General features: G+C 37.5%; 1 protein-coding gene across 6 annotated transcripts; it reads left to right on the top strand.

The window, feature by feature from the left end:
• Window positions 1–2,586: 2,586 nt before the first annotated feature.
• Window positions 2,587–19,702, top strand: LOC124116839 (protein regulator of cytokinesis 1-like). 6 transcript variants are annotated; one of them, XM_048393506.1, is made up of 13 exons: window positions 2,587–2,735; window positions 3,908–4,166; window positions 6,140–6,373; window positions 6,600–6,770; window positions 7,100–7,397; window positions 8,000–8,136; window positions 8,304–8,402; window positions 9,277–9,423; window positions 9,618–9,737; window positions 13,685–13,783; window positions 15,014–15,199; window positions 15,761–15,816; window positions 18,128–19,702. In XM_048393506.1, exons 1-12 carry the CDS (start codon window positions 2,722–2,724, stop codon window positions 15,800–15,802), a joined length of 1,806 nt encoding a protein of 601 aa, XP_048249463.1. In that variant the 5' UTR covers window positions 2,587–2,721; the 3' UTR covers window positions 15,803–15,816; window positions 18,128–19,702. The 6 variants fall into 6 exon arrangements, with proteins under 6 accessions (XP_048249463.1, XP_046334348.2, XP_046334385.2 ...); XM_046478392.2 differs by lacking the exon at window positions 15,761–15,816 and adding an exon at window positions 17,141–17,162; XM_046478429.2 differs by lacking the exon at window positions 15,761–15,816 and adding an exon at window positions 17,141–17,162 and having other exon boundaries at window positions 15,014–15,124.
• The last annotated feature ends 198 nt before the right edge of the window (window positions 19,703–19,900 follow it).

A 19,900-nucleotide genomic window follows, 5' to 3' on the forward strand; every position in this document is an offset into this window, starting at 1 on the left:
CTGGAGGGGCGTGGCTCTTGGCAAAGCTGAAAGCATCTCACTTGTGGTTATGGTACAAACGGGGCCGCTGACGTCATCCTCAACCACTGTCTGATATGCGTATTGAACAGAACAAGTAAACCTTAATGAACAGTCGAATGTTCTCAATTTTGTTTTGTCCAACAGCAATCTAAACTCCAGCCTTCTCTACAAACAAATAGTGCGATGAAGATTAACAACCTATAGAATTCAACAGCCATGGTTTTATAATTAAAAAATACAGTTCTTGTTTCAGAAATAAACAAAAAATAATTAAACAACAGTTAAATCATTGTTTCCAAATAAAGGTTGATCATATATTTTTAATGCTTTCGGAACACAATAGTGAAGACAAAAAAAATATTTTTTTAAAGCTTGGAAATGATATATACTATACTATATACTTCCGGTTTCTTTGCGGTCAATCTTGTTCAGACCCGTGGAGATCCGGGGTAGAATAGGTCTTCAGCAACCCGTGCGTGTCGTAAAAGGCGACTATGCTTGTCGTAAGAGGCGACTAACGGGATCGGGTGGTCAGGCTCTCTGACTTGGTTAATGAATGTCATCGTATCCCAACTGCGTGGATCGATGCTCATGATGTCAATCACTGGATTAGCTGGTCCAGACTCGATTATTTACAGACCGCCGTCATATACCTGGAATAATGGCGTTAAACAACAAACCAAACCAAAAACAAAATCCAATCTAGTTCAAGGTTAAATCACTTAAAACTAAGTTACACTTCAAGCTTTTGAATGGCATTTAGAAGTAATACACATAAGGAAGAGAATTTATGGATGTCAGCTTCGGACAGTTGCTTACTCCTTCGCCAGGTGAATAATTACTCATAGGAGTAAGCATGTTCCTCATAACAAAGACGTTTACAGCCATAAATACTCTCTTAGGTTACACCTGACACTCACTCACTGCCAACTGATTACTAGATTCCGGAGGCCGATATAGTTGTCATTTCAGTCCTCGTCGAAATCAAATATGTCGTGTAATTAAGAGAAGGCTAATTAAATCCCTTTCACTATTTCCTAAATGAAATATGTTTAAACCAATTAACTATGTCTTTATCGTGACGCATCCACGGGGAGAGTATTACACATGAAAGTCTGAGGGTCAGTGAACTGTAACACAATCACACCTGCCGGAGACGCCCATTATATAAGAATATATACCCAGAGGCTATCACACAAAGGGGGTCACCTGGAACAATAGTGACCCTTGGTCAGTGGAATCAGTTGGGGCCAGGACTCGGTGAATAATACGGGATGCTGGAAGAGGCGTATTGTCAAGGAAGGTAAGTTTAACTGTATAGATAAGATTATCGTCAGTTTCATTCGTAAAGTTACAACAAACGCTTCTACTCATCTAACATCTAAAATGAACGTATTTTACAGAAAAAAAACAGTTGTTAAATTATAGTTATAAAATATAATAAATAGGAGTCCAGAGACTTTCTTCATTTTCAGATACTGCAGTTATCTAGACTTGCCAAACATTATAGACTTGCATGGGCTGCATTGGATATATTAGTTTCAGGGTCTGTATGACAGATTAGCTGCTACTGTCAAGGATCGTTTGTCTGAACAAACATTAATCCGTGGTACTCCTTACGCGTTACTTTAACGATATATGATACATATTTAGATATTACATTTGTATTTCAAAAGATATGCACGCCAGAATGCTTCCATTTCATAGCAAAACAGACTACAATTCTATTCTATAAGATATCATTATGACGAGTCTTTACATTTTGACAGATTGTGTTAACGTTTGTACGGGAATAAGCATAGCTTGTGATCAATGGCCGTTCATTTCTTTATATTCTTAAGACAACACTAACTGTAAACAAAGCTCCTCTTTTTCATGGACACGCGTTTTCAGTGAGTAGTCTTGACACTTGCTTTCAACTTTGAATAAAACTACATGTCAGAGCTGCATGTCGTGAGGAAAGGCTTCGGTGTAATTAATATGATGGGAGTATTTGGACTCTTACATCTTGACATCGGTAAATTCTTAATTGAAAATGTAATTACATAGTAATTGGTAATTTTTTGTATACATACTAAATTAATCGCCTACCAAATTTTAATTCTCGCCCATCATGTTAGTCTGTCACACAGTTCCTGAAACAAATATATCTAATACAACCTATAATAGTTGGCAAGTCTAGATTATTATTAATAATGAATGCAGCTCCTTTTTACTATATCTTATTAAGATGATTTAACAACTCTCTTGTTCTGTTTTGTTTTAAGTATTTTCATTTCAGAGACTATACATGTTAGTCTATCACCATGTCAGCAATGCGACAATGAAATTAATTTAATTACATAAAGAAATTCAATGTGTCAAACAAAATACAAATTCTTCTAGATTATCAGCCCAATGTATCTGAATGATTTTTTTATGGAAACACACGCATTAAAATGGTACTCAGAGAGGTTTTGTGTGCAAAAGAAATGTACACATGTGGTTTGTATCACTGGGAGGGGCACGCACTGTTATTTTTAAGAGTTGCGTCCCTTAGATGAATCATTTTTGCATGACGGGAAATATTCGAACTGGCCAATCAACAGCGAGTTTACATAGGTAAATTTCAAAACGCGAAGCGGTAAGGGAAACTCAGCCAAGAAGATGTATGGATAATAGTTTGTTTTCTATAAATCTACGCGTGCAATCAACGAAACAATGACGGGATCAAGGTTTGTTTTTGCTTTAAAAGTACTTATGTGTCGCTGCATGTATTTATTCTAGATTCTCATTGTATGCCTATGATATGATACTTTTTATTCAAATTTCGAGCACACCTTGGCTTCCCAAACGAAAATGAAACAATCGGAATTGATCATTATAAAATGCCTGCGTTTGTTCCATAAATACCATGTCTTTTTACTTAAGAGGCAGCACCATCCAAATATAAGTCTGCACTTGTGTTTGATTGTGTATTTGTAAAGTAAAAATAGACTAGTAAAGTTGTATCAAAATGTCAGGTTTTATTTCAACATCTAGGCCTCATGTGGCTTGTCTCGAATAACTTCACTAAGTCTTCAGACTTCGACTGTCTTTTAAATTCTCTAATATGCCTACCATTATACCGTAGATAGATGGCATTACCCGAGAAGATAACTCTGAAAAAAAATAAGTCTAAATTATTGTTAAAATGGTCAAAACAAGGTCGATCACATATGTCAGACTATCAATTAGGCCTATGACATTATGACAGACATTCTTTAAACCTAAAAAAATAATCTTTCGAGAGGGCTTACCAGAAATAAGTGAATCTCAATGTTATTGTCAAATTAACATGATTAATTATAATGTCAGTTGAATTGAAAATATGCAGTTCAAATATCACCATGCAGCAGTTTGAGTATGAAACATTTTGCTATCATGACATTTCTGGAAATTCAAACATGTGTTCGCAACTTGACATACTTAATGAGGTATATTGGATGACATTATTTTTGAGAGGGAAGTGTCCAGTAAGTTGTTCCCCATAGATATAGCTGGGCAACACTAATTATGCAGTGGTCGAACGACCCTCATGGTTTATTCTCCCTGCAGTGTTTCATTGTACGACAAACAACTCCAACTTGTTTATTTCTCAAATAAATAGAAACATCACCAAAGGGTAACTTTTGAATCAACAGATGCTTTTCAAGTGTGTGACAGCATTATGGAACTTTAGCCACTAGTCAGAGCCTGAGTAAAACTGTTCATTCCATTAACATGATTAAGCTCAGCAAGACTATGTCGTAAGGGGCAAGTAACAGGATAGGGTGGTCAGGCTCGCTGACTTGGTTGATGAAACTTGGTTTCAGTTTTTGACAGAGTGTGACAGTCAAACTATTTTCAATACTCAACACTGTTTCAGTAAAGACAAGATCAAGACCGAGGTAACTGGCCGTCTTGATGCCGCCCTCAACAAATTGTACCATATCTGGAATGAGATTGGCATCTGTGAATCCCAGATGCAGGAACGTGCTGGGACTGTGTCTCATCATCTGTGCAACCTACTGGAGGAGATGGTGGAAGAGGAATCCATACTCCGCTCACAGATACAACAGAACATTGGCACATACAGTGATGAGATCAAGAAACTTTCAGGGGAACTGGTTGTAACCCCATTTGTGGTAAGTTGTACTTACTTCTTAAATATTGAAGAAGTATCTTTGGCAAAAGTGCTGTTTACCAGGCGCAGTTTACATAGTGCTATTTGGCTTAGACTCACGTCTGTGACTCTCGCTTCACCGATCTCACATGGATCTTCGATTACTGGAGTTGGATGTGTTAGGTTACCCTCAACTCTATCCTTAGCCCTTGGATCCCCTTTCTGTTCAAGCACCCCCTATGAACATTAGGGTTAGGTACCCCTGTCTGATCAAACACCCCTTCACAATCCTTAGGGCGGGGCACCACTTGCCAATCAAACATCCCTTTACAATCCTCGAGGTTGGTTGTGAGGTAGGGTATGGGTTAGCTGTCTCTTGTAAAGAATTAATCCAATGTATTGTGAGGAAAAATCAACTTTAGCGGATGCGCATCAAGTTAACCAGTCGTGTGCTGATAACTTTGTAAACAAGTAATAATTATTTGTGACAGTGCTCGCGGTAAAGTGTTGACTAATTAGTTAACTTAGTTGCCGAGCTTAGCTTCAAGCTGGCAATGGGGCGGTCGGGTAGCCCAGTGGTTAAAGCGTTCGCTCGTCACGCCGAAGACCCGGGTTCGATTCCCGACATGGGTACAATGTGTGAAGCCCATTTCTGGTGTCCCCCGCCGTGATATTGCTGGAATATTGCTAAAAGCGGCGTAAAACTATACTCACTCACTCACTCAAGCTGGCAATGTGAGTTCGATCCTCCATGCATCACTAATTGAAATGTGAGTGAGCTAGTATTGTTTTATGCCGCTTTTAACGATATTCCAGCAGTATCACGGCAGGGGACACCAGAAATGGGCTTCACACATTGTACCCATGTGGGGAATCGAACCCGGACCTTCAGCATGACAAGTGAATGTTTTAACCACTAGGCTACCCGACCGCCCAATTAAAAAGTGCATTACTCCCATGTCTTTCACGAAGCAAGCCCTATGTGAGCTGATTGGAGTATGAATCTTCTTGGGAAAAGTTCATAACTTATTAACTGTGTGAACCATATTTGGGTACACGGTTTCAGAATGGCTCATTTCCTAGAACATCGACTAGTGGTTATGAAACAAATCCAGACTAACTTGGCCATGTTGGCAGGGGTGTAGAAATATCACTATTGTGAATTAGTCCCTGGACAAGCAAATATTAAGCCTGGTGAGAATTCACTTGTCCTGACCACCCGATCCCGTAAGTCACCTCTTACGACAAGCATAGTCGCCTTTTACGACAAGCTTGGGTTGCTGAAGACCTATTCTACCCCGGATCTTCCCGGTCATTTTTTTAAGGATCTGTTGAAGTTAATGGTTCACGGAGAACTGAAGATGATTTTTTTTGTGTCTGACGATCTCACGTAACAATTAGGCATTGGTTTCCACACCACTGATCATGCTGATTGTTAAATTTGGTGATGCTAGAGAAAATGTCATGAAAAAAAATGTCCCTTGGCCTGTGAGGAATACCTTGGGAAAGTGAAACATTCAAGGAGTCACTGACCTTGCTGCTTTGTTAGGAGATTCTCTTCTCTATGTGTTGCTACTGTTAGTGTGTTGTTAACATCTGCCTGTCTGTGTGTGTTGATGACCATGCTGTTTTGTTAGAAGACTGTCTGTACTATGTGTTACTACTGTTAGTGTGTTGTTGACATCTGCCTGTCTGTGTGTGTTGATGACCATGCTGTTTTGTTAGAAGACTGTATGTACTATGTGTTACTACTGTTAGTGTGTTGTTGACAACTGCCTGTCTGTGTGTGTTGATGACCATGCTGTTTTGTTAGAAGACTGTCTGTACTATATGTTACTACTGTTAGTGTGTTGTTGACAACTGCCTGTCTGTGTGTGTTGATGACCATGCTGTTTTGTTAGAAGACTGTCTGTACTATGTGTTACTACTGCTAGTGTGTTGTTGACAACTGCCTGTCTGTGTGTGTTGATGACAACTGCCTGTCTGTGTGTGCAGCCCAAGGAGTCGCTGACCATGCTTCAGAAGGAGAAAGAGTTGAGGGCCAAGCTGGACGGACTACAACAGGAGAAGTCATCCCGGATGAAGAGTCTGAAGACACTGCGGGACCAGGACCAGGATCTGTGTGAAGTGCTTTGTGCCACGCCCTACTATGTTGCATCCGGCACAGTGCCAACCAAGGATCAACTCAAGGACTTGGAGAAACACATTGCAACCCTCTCGGCGGAAAAAGTAAGTGCTGGAAAAGGGGTATTATGTGTGTTAAAAACTAATACTCTTCTTGAATTCTGTTTATTATAATTCATCAATATCATCCTTTTGAAAAAAATACCTCAAATCCATTATTGCTGTATTGCCAAACAGCTAGTCACAGGCAAGATGGCCTTGAAAACAGTGGGTTGTCTCCCTTTGACCATAACCCACCCTTAGCATTCAGGTTTCTTGTCTTTGTTCCTAGGAAACACGTCACACAGAATTCGTACAGACAAAGAAACTTATAATTGACCTGTTCAATGAAATGGATCGAAGCCCTGACACATCCTTTGAGAGAGATATCATGTGCGAAGATGACGATGCTTTCCAACTATCCACACAAAACATGAGAACCCTGAAGTCACTTCACGAAGAGGTGAGTGTATCTTCTGCAACACAGAGAAGCATGTCTTAAATATACCCAGTGTTAACGCCAATATTGCTAAAGGCGGCGTAAAACCATATTCACTCACTCACTAGTGACTAGGTCATGATACCAAACATAAAAGTTGCTCATTATATAAACCACTGGGGGTTTTTTTACCCTAGATTTTATTAATTACCAGCTGGAATATTGCTGACTGCGGTTTTAAACAAGAAAAAAGTAGTTTGAGAGAAATATCCATGTGCAAGGTACCGGTAATAAATTTGGAGATACCAGATTCACTTCAAATAATTAAATGCTTTATACATCTGATGTTCCAGCTTGAACAGAAGAAGGACGACATGAAGCAGACGACTATGAACCTGTGGCTGCAGATCCATGCATTATGGGATAGGTTAGAGATGGAAGAAAGCGAGCGGGAAATCTTCAAAAAGGACAAAGACAGTTTTAAACCTCATGTAATAAATGGCCTCAAAGAGGAGGTTGCACGGTGTGAAAAACTGAAATTTCAGAATGTTCAGCGATTTGTTGAAGGAATTCGACGGGAACTATTGCACTGGTGGGAAAAGTGTTTTTACAGTAGGAAACAGATGGATGAATTTGAGCCACTCACAGACGGTGAGTCTTGGAAATTTATTTGTATTGTGAAAGTATTATCACTACCTGTAACTTCAAACAATTCAGATTTACGTGTGGCAAGACCGGCTGTGGCTCTCACATGCCTTTTTCCTCCTTAGGGTTAAGTTGGGTTTGGGTAGGTTACCTCAAACTCTATCCCTAGCCCTTAGATCCCCTTTACGATCCTTAGGGTTAGATGTGAGTTAGGCGGTGTTAGTTCACTGCAGTTTGAGGAAACTGTACATTATAAAGTTTTGAGTTTCACAGAAAGATGGCTACCATGCATGCACATCAAGGTAAACAATCAGGTGCTGATCACTAGGTTCACAAGCACTATTTACTTGTGATAGCGTCCATAGTAAAGTGTTAGCTCATTAACCTAGGGAAGGGCTTTGGCTTGGTTCTTGATGGCGTCAAATAGTTAATGTTCATTTTCAAGGATTTTCAACACAACTTTTGCCACATGCATTGCTCATCAGCTTAACTGGTGCCTTTTGCTATTTTGAATTTTTTTTAACGTTTTCCTTTTGTTTGTTTTTTATAAATATGTATATTTTCTGACATGTCATGGTTTCATTAATGTGTTTTTAACATGGTAACAGAGCACTACACGGAAGAGTTACTGGAGGTGCATGAGCGAGAGCTGGCGAAGGTTAAGGGTTTTTACGAGAAGTATCACTGTCTCTTGGACCAGATTGCCCGACGTGAGGAGCTCTTTTCAAAGATGATAGAGTTTGAGGTATGTGACTTTTTTATGTAGATTGTATTTAATCATCATGGTATGCAAATTTGTTTTTGCATACATTTTATGAGAAAAGGGAGTCATTAAACCAATAGACTGTTTCCAACAACTCTTATTCCTTTGTGATTCCTGTTTTGTATTTTCAATCATCCCTTTGTTTCCAGAGAAAGGCAAATGATCCCAACAGATACAAGAACAGACGACACAATTGTCTCTTACAAGAGGAAAAGGAACGCAAAAAACTCATGAAAGAATTACCAAAGGTATGTGGAGAAAGATTACTTGAATTAACACCCATACTCGTTTGCATTAATTGGATCTTGCCGTGAATATTATTTGCGTCCATTCTTAATTTTGTCATAGGTATGATTGCCTTAAAAATATTTTGATAAAAGTCATCTACATCTTTTGAAATTTGTTGGGTGCCTGCAACCTTGAGGTTTGCTCAATGATAATTGAATGAGGGGAGCCCCTAAATCTTGCAGTTTAAACATTAGGGTCATGGCAAGGACGAACAAAAAGTATGCCGGTTTGTACAAAAAGGCCCATGGCCTACAAGTACTGAATAAAGTGTGATGGTGATGATCATCTTCCCCTCAAATCAAATTCCACCTGTCATATCACATGCATTTGATTCAAACAAAATGGTGCCCAGGGAAGCTAATCTGATTGATAATCAAGATCTATCTTGTAATAAAATGGGTCTTTCTTTGTGTTATCATCAAATCAAGTGAGAACCTTGATTATAAAGACACGAAAAGATTTGTTAATTTTCTGTTGACGGAATGTTGATGGTTCACGTTTTGCAAATCCTGCAATCAACCAAAATCTGCATGGCAGTTTATGAACTGGATGTAGATTTTGTTGCGCAATTTTGATTGGACTATGCATAGATTCATTAGTCCAGCCGAAATATAACTCCATAGTTCCTCAAGGGTGGAAACTGGACTTACATAGTCAGTTAACTCCCTTGCCTTGGGAAGATGGATAATGTGATGACAAGGACACCTTCATTTTCGTGCTTAATTTCAAAAACTGACTAATCATATTTGCACTGATGTTCCCAGTTTGTATAGTAATTATGTCCTGATATTGTGTAGACATGTGTGTGGGTGACAGCAGTCCATGGTGTTGCAGGTGGAGGATGATGTTCGGGATGCTGTGCGGAGCTGGGAGAAGGAGAACAATCGACCGTTCCTTGTAGAGGGGGTCAAATACGACATGTATATCATACGCCAGAGAGAGGCTTACAATGAACAGAAGATCCGCGAGAAGGAGCAGAGGGTAGGCCAGCTTAGACATGAGACATTAGATGAATGAAGGCCACTGGACATGCTGTGCCAATACTGGCCGATATACTAAGACAAGATACACTGAATGTATGTCTGGGCTAAAAGACTCAAAAGACAATTGTAATGAAGTTGTGATTTTTTTATTATGAAATTGTAAAATTATTGTAACCTTATCATTGTTTTCAGCAAAAAGCTAAAGCCAAACAGATTCAGGAAGAGATGATCTTCGGTTCAAAACCGGCCACACCTTCCAAGAGGGCATTTGGGGGAACTACTCCACAGAAAACCCCTAACAAAGTCAGAAAGGTAAGAGACAAGACTCAAGGTTACCTTTATCCATTAATGGGCGATCTTTTTGTTCCAAAGGACGATAACTCTCCTTTTGAAATGATATAAGCGACGGTCCAACCTGTCGCTTCCGGTCTGGTTCCCGGATCAATGCGCGCTGCGACAACGACTGACATGTAGAGACGGAGCCAAGCTAAAGAGTTATCCTGTTGCACCTTCGTTCAAAAACAGTCGTTTACAACTGAATATTTTTAACTAGCACATATTTTGTAGTGATTATTAGTTTATATTATCAACATTTGTTGAGTCTTCAACTACAAGACGAATTGTCACTTTGGAATATAGCGGGGAAAACGTCATGAAAAATGGTATATTGTCACGGTATTTTCTACGTAAAAAAAACAGCGAGGCATTCTGTCAGTCTGGGCTAACATATTGCATCGATGAAATAATGCAAACTCATTTTAATTATCAGCCTTTGTGTTATTTCCTACAACAATTCATGCATTCAAATCTCAACAAATACTACCACGAACTTCAATGTAATAAAATTAGTGATACGCCAACATTTGCAGCACACAGACATCTTTGACAGGCCTTAACCAATGATCTATATAGTAAGTATACATCCGTGCCTTTACAAATATTTTAAGAAGAAATAACGTTCAAAATAATAAAACAACTGATTTTAAATGTTACTTTTTTTATATTTGCATCTGAATATTTAAATTTATATTATTTTTGTAGAAATAGGCCTAATGAACATCTACCATGCAGCTATTAAGCACTCAGTTACTCAGTTGCAATATGCATACTAGTCATCATACTTTGAAATAAGAGATTTACCCATATTATTCTGCCCCTTATAACATGTGTCCCACCATTAAGTGCTCTGAGTCATCACAGGTGTTAATTCATTGATCCATCATTTCTTACAGAATTCTGATACTCATGCTCTTAAAATAGTAGTTAATTACAGAGATGTGTCCCAACAAACAACAAATCATACTGAATACCCCACAAAATGTGTATGATGCATAAATAGATCTAAATCAAAGTTTTATCTTCTTGTTTTAGTAACATTATATTTTTTTTAATGTTGACAAATTTCCCATACAAACCCACACACTATCCTGCTGTATCTAAGTATCCTGATTTTCATTCAACAGTACTTCAAGACACCTGTATTTTAAAGTATATTTTGTAGTTATTATTATCATATAGCAAATATAAATTTTATATGAAAATATGAATATGAAAGTTTATCATCAAATCTTCTGATAGTTAAATAAATGGAAATTGAACCCCACAGTCATTCCATGTAGATAAATGGATTTATTTATGTTATTTGTTTTTGCATATAACAGATTATACTTCCATATTTTACAGTCAGTGTCTATAATCAGGCCCAATATGTATTTTGACTGAACATTTCAGTCAATATGCATATTGACTGATTCACTCAGGTAAGGTATATTTTTTCTTAAATTTTCATTCATTTATTATTGACTAAAAATAGGACCGGATTTTAGACAGACTGGCTGAAATGTATAGACTGCATAATTTAATCTTCTCAAATTAATTTGGATCTAGTTTGATCTTATCAAGATCAAAGTAACTTATGTAAGAAATTTAAAATGTTTTTACAATGAATTGATTGATTCTCCAAACCTGAAAGAATACCAGAGTCCCAATACTAGTACACATGCACAAGTGTGCCAAGATATTAAATAAAATAATAAGAGTCATTGTGCAATGCAGATATCTTTTGGTGTGAAGTGAAAAAAGAAAAACATTAATAATTTGTTTGTTGGAATTTGAAACATCAGTTTAGAACAAGGAAACATAAAAAGCAAGGCCTAATGAAGTTAAGAATCAGCTTTATCTGTGTCACAATCATATGATTATTGTCAATGCAAACTGGATGTAGACACTGCATTGTTAATACACAAACAACATTAAAGAGATTGGCAATTAGTATGAATATATTGTTTTATTTTATAAAAATTGTAGTTGGTACAAATACTCTTGAATATGTATTTTAACTAATTTATAGGGCCCCCTGTGTCTGAATTGGGTTTTTTCTGCTTTGTAAAATTAAAAAAAGGCCAAAATAATATATATCTTTCATTGATCATATTGAAATATAATCATGGTAGTATTTGGCAACAAACAGCTACCATTCATATACATAAAATCCTTGTATACAACATGCACCATTTAACCCTAAATATCAAAACAGATTTCAGTGATTTCCATTTCTTTTATTTTGAAGATTGTATCATGATATCTAGTTGATGACGTAATTTTACAGTGCCTGTTACTCTTACAATTTCTTGAGAACATTTCTCATTGCTCTCAGTTATATATCTGACAAATACTTACATGTGTTGCTGTCAATATTCACAACATTGAGCCTACGGGCAACATTGCATGAGACCTTCACATTTCGTGTAACGTATCGCCTCACAGTTTAACATAATGAAATGCATGCATATGATGTGGCCTGCTCGGCGATGCTACAACATAGATATAGGAACGTATACAAAATCTACTTAATTTTCATAATCATACATCAAGGGCAACACTTTCAGTACCGATTGCAAAACATCAACAAAGCGACTTGGGAGGAACGATCAGCTGATTTCACCGCATCGCTTCGAACGCCTATCTAGTGGTTAACTATACAATATAATCAGTCGTGGTCATCCCTGATGTATAATTATATCAAGGAACATATATTTCCGGACATGGCAATAAATAAATAATTGTTTAGGCGAAAAGATATACTGTCCGCACACAAGTGTGACCGTTGCCGACAGGTGAAGGTTGTACTAGTTAACTGTCTATAGACGTCATAGTAACATGTAGTGCTCGTATCGCGCATACCACATGCGCCGTCAGTTTAAGGTTGGACCGTCCGGGTCAGCGCACCTAGCGGGTTAGTGAAGGGAAGATAAATTGAAAAAGATCGCCCATTGTATATACATGTATCTTCAGTTTCATTTCAAACTAATTGTCAGGGTGGTTTTAATTTTAAAATTGCCATCCACTGATGCTGTAATATTGCAAACTGAGTTACTCCCCTTTGACCATAAGTTGTAATGTTCATGCCTCGTCAGCTTTATTGATTCATCTAATTTGTAATGGAAAAGGAATTCCAGCCATGTGATTTTATTATGTTGTTGTATAATTTCCTATCTAAAGCCTTGATTATTTGTCATTTGTGACAGACTGACAGTCAGATTTCAATTCACGTCAATGTTCGTTGTAAGGTAAATGGTTTGTGAAAAATTATCCCATTTCAAATTTCTGTCTTAGAAAGCATTGTGCTGGGGGAATGTTTAGCTTATCATTGCTTTGGCTTGCCATCATATCATTGTTCATAGCATGTTTCATCAAAATACAAACTACCTTGTAAAGTTCTAAAACTATTCAGTCCCGCCACTCCTCATAATGTCCTCTGTAGAATTGACTTGTATGTCCATTTACACTAGTCCCATAATGCCATTGTTCTTCCTAGAGTATGCTCAATTGTTAAAATGGTTAATTTGTTGATTTCAGTCCTCCAATGTCCTTTACCTTTCCATGCTTTCTGAATCAGAATTGTTGTTGGAGAAAAGGTTCAAAACTTCCTCCTCATTCCCATCTTTTCCCATCCCAGGTCTATAATCACCATTTCATGTTCATCGCACTTTTCATACACATTTGACTGATGCATATTGTCAGTTTCGCACCAACCTTCATTTTTTGGAAGCATTTTTGACTGGTACAGGAACTGTAAAGCCTAAATAAATGTTGATACAGAAGATAGGCTTTGATGCTTCCTGTTTACATTGACTGTTACCTTGGTGACACTGAAATCTACACCTGCAATGTACACCCTGTCAGTCAGTGTCAGTCAAGTGTGTATATCAAGTAAGCCTCCTCACGTCTCACTGTTGCTGTTTGCATGTTTCTAACAGTTGAATGACACAAACAAAACACCCGCCTCAGTAAGCAGAATACAACACACTAGTGTGTTTGCATCTCCATATCGACGTGCTCCAATGTCGGCCAGTAAGGTATGTCAATCATTTGCCATAGCAATGCCAGGGACAGGTACACAGCGTATTGCTAGCCATGATATCAGTAGAGCCATGTGGTGTATATCAGCTGTGTTAGATGTTTCATCAAACAGTGCTTGCAGGATTAGAATTCATTTTATTTTCTCAAGTCAGAAAAGATGTGCTGCAAAGCAGCCATCTAACTAATTGTAAAAGTTGGTGCCCACAGATGTCGCTAGTTTTTCGTCATGGACTAGCATACTGCTAATTTCAAATCCTGGCTTGTGTGTATCATGTTTATTGAGATGACAAGGCCATAAAATGCATACTTTCATTGTCACACAGAAATGAACTTAAAAGTAAATATTTCATTTGGGTGTTTGTAAATCACACATGATAGGTCATTTTAGAAAACTGTAGCTAAGCATAAATTCCGCTCATAACATTGTGGTCATGTTGCTGTTGTCTACGTAGTGTTATCGTAAGTATTTTCAAAGTATGGGAGTTGTGGCAGTAGTTGTAGCACTACGATCGCATTGTGAAACGGGGATCATATCAGCAATGCTTTTGTTGATCAGACAATCTATTAATTTGATACACTGTGATGCAATGTAAATATTTAGGGCAGTGCTTGCTGAAACCAGCAATGTCTTGCGTGTGTACAGAATTTGTCTTTGAATCACTCTAAGTATGTTAAATCTGCTAATTGTGGCCAACATAGATATGGGGCTCTGGTTAGGATAACAATCTGCATACATGCTATATGCTGATGTACATTTTATGTTTACAATGTTACATTTTGTTTTATTAGCTTTCTGTCGTTCTTGGTGGAGGTACATGTAACCATGCCTATTATCCTCATGTTTAAAAATAATGCAACTGATATCTAAGATGAAGGGTTGGTCTGTTTGTTTGTTGTTTAACGCCTCACTCAGCAATATTCCAGCTATATGACGGCGGTCTGTAAAATAATCGAGTCTCGACCAGACAATCCAGTGATTGACATCATGACCATAAATCCACATAATTGGGATACAATGACAAGCATCAACCAAGTCAGCGAGCCTGACCACAAAACAACACACAAAACAAAAACGAAATTTGTTACAAACTGAAAAAAGTAAGTACTTGTACTAAGACATCGTGATATTTGAAGTACGTAAAATCGCATCTTGATAATTCACAGGTAAAGTTATTTTCACTACATTATACAGATGTTTATATACTAATTTGTCTCCCATATTTCAGACACCTAACAACAGGTCCCAAAAGCGGCGCTCACTGCGCCTTGCTCGCAAAGTGCTATCGGAGCGCAATACGGGCCCTGCCGACAGCGATTCCATGTTTAGCCAGACCACGGTAAGCAGCAAGGATGGTGGGTGTGGCAGCAGCAACGCAAGTCTCGCGTCTACGGGATCGTACCAAGATTTTGCTGTGTGTATCTCTTGAGTCACTTCATGTTAAACGTTGAAATGGTTAACTACACATTGAATCATGTTTCCAAATCACCCCCAGGTTGAACTAATCATGGAATGCATCCTGACTTGAAGCATTGTAGACAAAATAGGAGATTTGGAATGGAAAGTTCAAATATACTTTCAAATAATTTTTTTTATATATTGTCTTTCATCATCTACATTATGTTCATATTAATTTCCTTATTTACTATGCTTACTAAAATTCAGCGCTTTTTGCTTTCTGAAATTGTTTTTTGTTTTCACAGCTTTTTTTTTTGTTGCTTTTTAACTATCAACAACAAACAAAATGTGCTTTCCCTTACAAATCCAACATTGAACTAATTGCATGTCCTCATTTCATCGTTTGTAGTGTTTGTTTTAATGAAGTTATCAAGCTCATGTTTTCCATACTAACATTCACCAATGTTACATTTCATTCAGTCAAGAAAGTGTCACGCCATTTATAGTGTAGCGAGAACCAATATGTCATCCACCCATTGGGTATGTGTCAGTTTCATGTGTAATTTTGTCCATCCAGGGGAAGGGAGTTCCAAAAGCCATCCCTGAAGTGACCAGTTGAACATTCACCCCTCAGTAAGAGGCAGATAATACACACGCATGGGTTTTGCATGATTGTCCATAACTGTATCGAAATATTGCCCTCCTGTTTGTCGACTGACCATTTAGCATTAGGAGATGTAATGGTACGGCAGCTTTACCATACCGGGGCCCTGTTTGTAGTGATCGTAGCGCAAAGGTGATTGTAACTCCTAATATAGACTGTCATAGCGATACAATCACTTTGCGGAAGGGGACCCAGCTTCTTTTGATGGCAGTTATGCAGACAGTATTCCATTGTTTACATATTGTCACTTGGACCTTAATGTCATCAGCATCAGTTTGCTTTAATTTGACTAGTTTTGTGTCAAGGAGCTCTCTCAGTCCATCCTTATCATTAAAAATATCAGGTGAAGCAATTTTCCTGATTGCTGCTTACATAGCAGAGAGTAACTCCATTGTTTTGAAATTAGGTACCCCCGGGTAATCGATTTTGGAAAATGGCTGCAAGGTAACATTTAAGATAAAGGAATGTTTGGAAAAATTGTAAGGTAATTTAAAAGAGATGCACTTCCCGGTCAGTAATGATGTGTAGATCTAATATATAGTAGAAAAGGTAGCTACGGGCCAAATGTTTACGTTTGGGTATCTGCTGTTGCTGGTGGCTTTTGTTATGCATGGAATGAAATTGTAAATTTGTATGATTTCTATCCTTGTTTCAGTAGGCTAAGTAAACTGTAAAGTCATTGAAAATTTGAATGTTGGGAGTTTAATGTTTCCCAATATTGGTATGAACCTTGGTTTTCAAATCAGCACACATGAGATGCTATGTTACATGCATCAAAGTTTGTATTTATCTAATTTACTAATGTGTTCCTGGCATTGCCTGTTCGAACCTTGCTTGTTGGTCATATCATTAACTTGACCTTATGCTGTAGAGTATCCATGCTTCATTGGTTATGTTCATATTTCATAAGATTTATATATTCTGCTTGTTGAAGTAGCATTGCCGAACAACTGCTTATTTTGAAATGTGATAGCAGATATTGGGAACTGACGCTCTGAGATGCCATTCTTGATTTACAGACACATATTGGCAAATGTAGGAGTGCGTGAAATTAACATGAGACGCTTCACTTCAATATCAGATTCACTGAACTTGATACCAATTGATTTCATTGGAATGTTACACTTTCAAACTGAAAATGGCATCGCGGGGGGCACCTTATAAAAGAAATCAAATGAAATAGATGTGAATCTCAGAGGTCGGTTCCACAATATATTCATTCAGACATCTCAGTACAGACATCACCATGTGTGAAATCAGCATGAAATGTAACACCCTATTTTGACGTTGCAGAGAGGCAGTCTGAGTAGCATGGGTAAGATGGCACCCTTCCCTTGTTATTGACAGCCTTGCACACTGCTATTTGCCTCACATTTCATCATTGATTCCAGACTAATATTGGACAGATACCGAAAAACTTTCTTGACTGAAAAATGAAAATTAACATGCACGAAACTGTTTTGCATGCCTGTACTATATTTGTTTAACTGGTTTGCTTTAGCTTATTATTCGTTTATTTTTTGTTTAGTTTTATTTTCAATAATTTGATTTACCCGGTAGTTAAAATTCAAATATTTCCTAGTACACTGCAAAAAATAAAATGTTATTTTTTGGTTTGGTTTTGCTTTTTGTCATGTTTTTTTGTTTTTGGTTTTTTTAAAGTTTCAGTTTCATTCTGCAGGCTTTGTAGAATTGCCCTATGATCTTAAGGATCAAGCATGTTTGGCTTGGGGGGTCAGGTACACCTGTAATGCATCAGGGAGCATCAATATTGGTAGCTATTTGTTGTAATGTGAATGAACTGTAATGGCTTTGATGTAAAGACTCAGGAGTTATGATAACTATCAAGCACTTGGTTTGTTCCAACCCCTTATTGCATGGACGTTGCCAGAGACATGTTGGCATCACTGCATGCGTAACATCTAGTATTTCAAAAGGCCATGTTTCGCTTGTTTACAAATCTGATGACCCTGATAATGCAAATGTTTGTGTCAATAGAATATTACAAATTGATACTTTATTTTATAATGAGAGGCTGAGAGACAAAGTTTGTGTAACTTAATATTGTTTCACTGAGATATTAGAGAGGATTTTTTATAAATTAAAGTTAGAATTTGAATACAAACATAGAAAGTGTAGCCTAAACATTGTTTCTATGTACACCAGCCTATTGTAGAAATATCAAATAGATATTTAAACTTCTGATACATACCCAGAATCTTGCACCCTGAACATATGCCATTCCCAACACAGTCCTGACATTTGTCCTTCTTGTTCCAGGTCGGTCTCAATCCCACATCTCGTCCCTACTGTCGAAGTAGCAGCATCTTTCCGCCCCCTCCACGTAGCCCGGCCAAGCTGCACTGAGTAGATGTAGAGGATGCTTCATGATGTACTCCATGTATTTTATGCTAGATAAATGACTTTACTTTTAACATGTTCATCGGCTTGTGTTCAAGCTGCATTGTAAATTATGGGTGCGCATGGTTGTGTGAGTGTGTTGGTGAGAGATGTCTATTTCATCTTGTCAATTTCACAGGCTGTCTTATTCTTATCTGTCTTTCATAACTTAGAGTCTGGATGTATGCTGACCATTTTATTTGTATTGTGGCAAATAAAATACAATACAAAATGGTTGACTTTTATTTGCATTTTGCACATAGCCTTGAATTTGTCAAATAATGGATGGAGGAACCTGATGTGAGGGTGTTTCTTTTTACGTTATTGTTATTTTGTTATGGTGACAGGTGCTTGATTGCTTAAGTGAAAGTAAAACCATAACATATTATGCAATCGTCATGTGCTTATAGATACATTGGCTATCATTTAGCTTATTTCTGCTAAGATCAAACCATAATTACCATAAGTTCATTTCATTCCAACATAATGTTCAATGTAAAAAGTCTACTCCACACAAAAGACATGTCCCCCACATGCCTAAACCTGAATGCATTTAACATGTTCATAGCACGTCACTATTTGTCAGTTTCTTGTCCATGTCATGTCACTTTCAGTCTTCGCATATGTCCTTTACATCAACCTGTCGGGGAACTGTATGTATACAAACACTGCCAGGAACCTTGCCTTGTGATTGGAAAGATTGATGTTCTTGAATACCTGCAAATGGTCTTTGATTGAATCGTCATCTTCCTGTTGGTGCAGTTAATTGGCTTACTGATGTAATCATGAAGGTTGGTATAAATAGGAGATGCAGTTTAATCCATGGTTATGAATAGTATTAGAGATGTATGTGGCTCAACCGTTTCATAGACCACAGTCTCTATTGCAACATCCATGATGAACTGATGGGGTAGGGCATGCTTCAGTGTCCAACATCTTGTTAACTCTGAGAACAGTAACTGATTTAATGTCAGTTTTTTTAAACAAGGGCATTTGTTGTATTTGCTGGGAAATAGAAAATACTTACCGGTACCCATTTCATGTTTATTAATCTCAAAAGCGGAGAGTCAGCTTCAACACTTCTTTCTGTATGAATAACAAGACCCAAACATACAGAATAGTGCAATTGTTTATAGTCATTTAAAACTCTTTTAATTTAAATTTCAGTCTATTTATTTTTTTAAAGATGTAGGATATGTGCAATCATTATTTCCGTGCTGACAATAGCTGAAAATATGCGAATGCAGTGTCATACATAACTGGAGGTGGATCCATAACCAGTTTTATAATGCATGCTTTGTTTGAAGAGGACTAGGTTGCCAGTTACCGAGTGTTTGTGTACATCATATCTATGCACTATATCATTTGTCATAGACATCAGTATCAATGTATCGAAGGTAACATACACTGTAAATATGCTTAATGTATATAATGTAATAAATTCATATAATAACATCATGTGTTTTTACTTGCTCTTGTTTCATATCCTTGTGAAATATCCATGGTATTTTAGGGAGATATTTTATCCATCTCAGTAAGGCTATTAGAATTAAAGCCATAGGTTCTCGATTTGTTCTTTGACATTTGATAAGTGGTGTAGGATTTGGTCCAAAATTTTCCCACCTGGAACAAAGATTCACTAAGCAAATGGCA

The sequence above is a fragment of the Haliotis rufescens genome, unplaced genomic scaffold, assembly GCF_023055435.1.
Source record: "Haliotis rufescens isolate VD_foot unplaced genomic scaffold, xgHalRufe1.0.p SCAF_12, whole genome shotgun sequence".
Lineage (NCBI taxonomy): Eukaryota > Metazoa > Mollusca > Gastropoda > Lepetellida > Haliotidae > Haliotis > Haliotis rufescens.

Excerpts from the sequence above, each read along its gene's own strand:
- LOC124116839 (XM_046478381.2), top strand. Across the intron at positions 6,771-7,099 it reads TGAAGTCACTTCACGAAGAG|CTTGAACAGAAGAAGGACGA; the intron begins GTGAGTGTATCT and ends CTGATGTTCCAG. Across the intron at positions 13,784-15,013 it reads CTCCAATGTCGGCCAGTAAG|ACACCTAACAACAGGTCCCA; the intron begins GTATGTCAATCA and ends CCCATATTTCAG.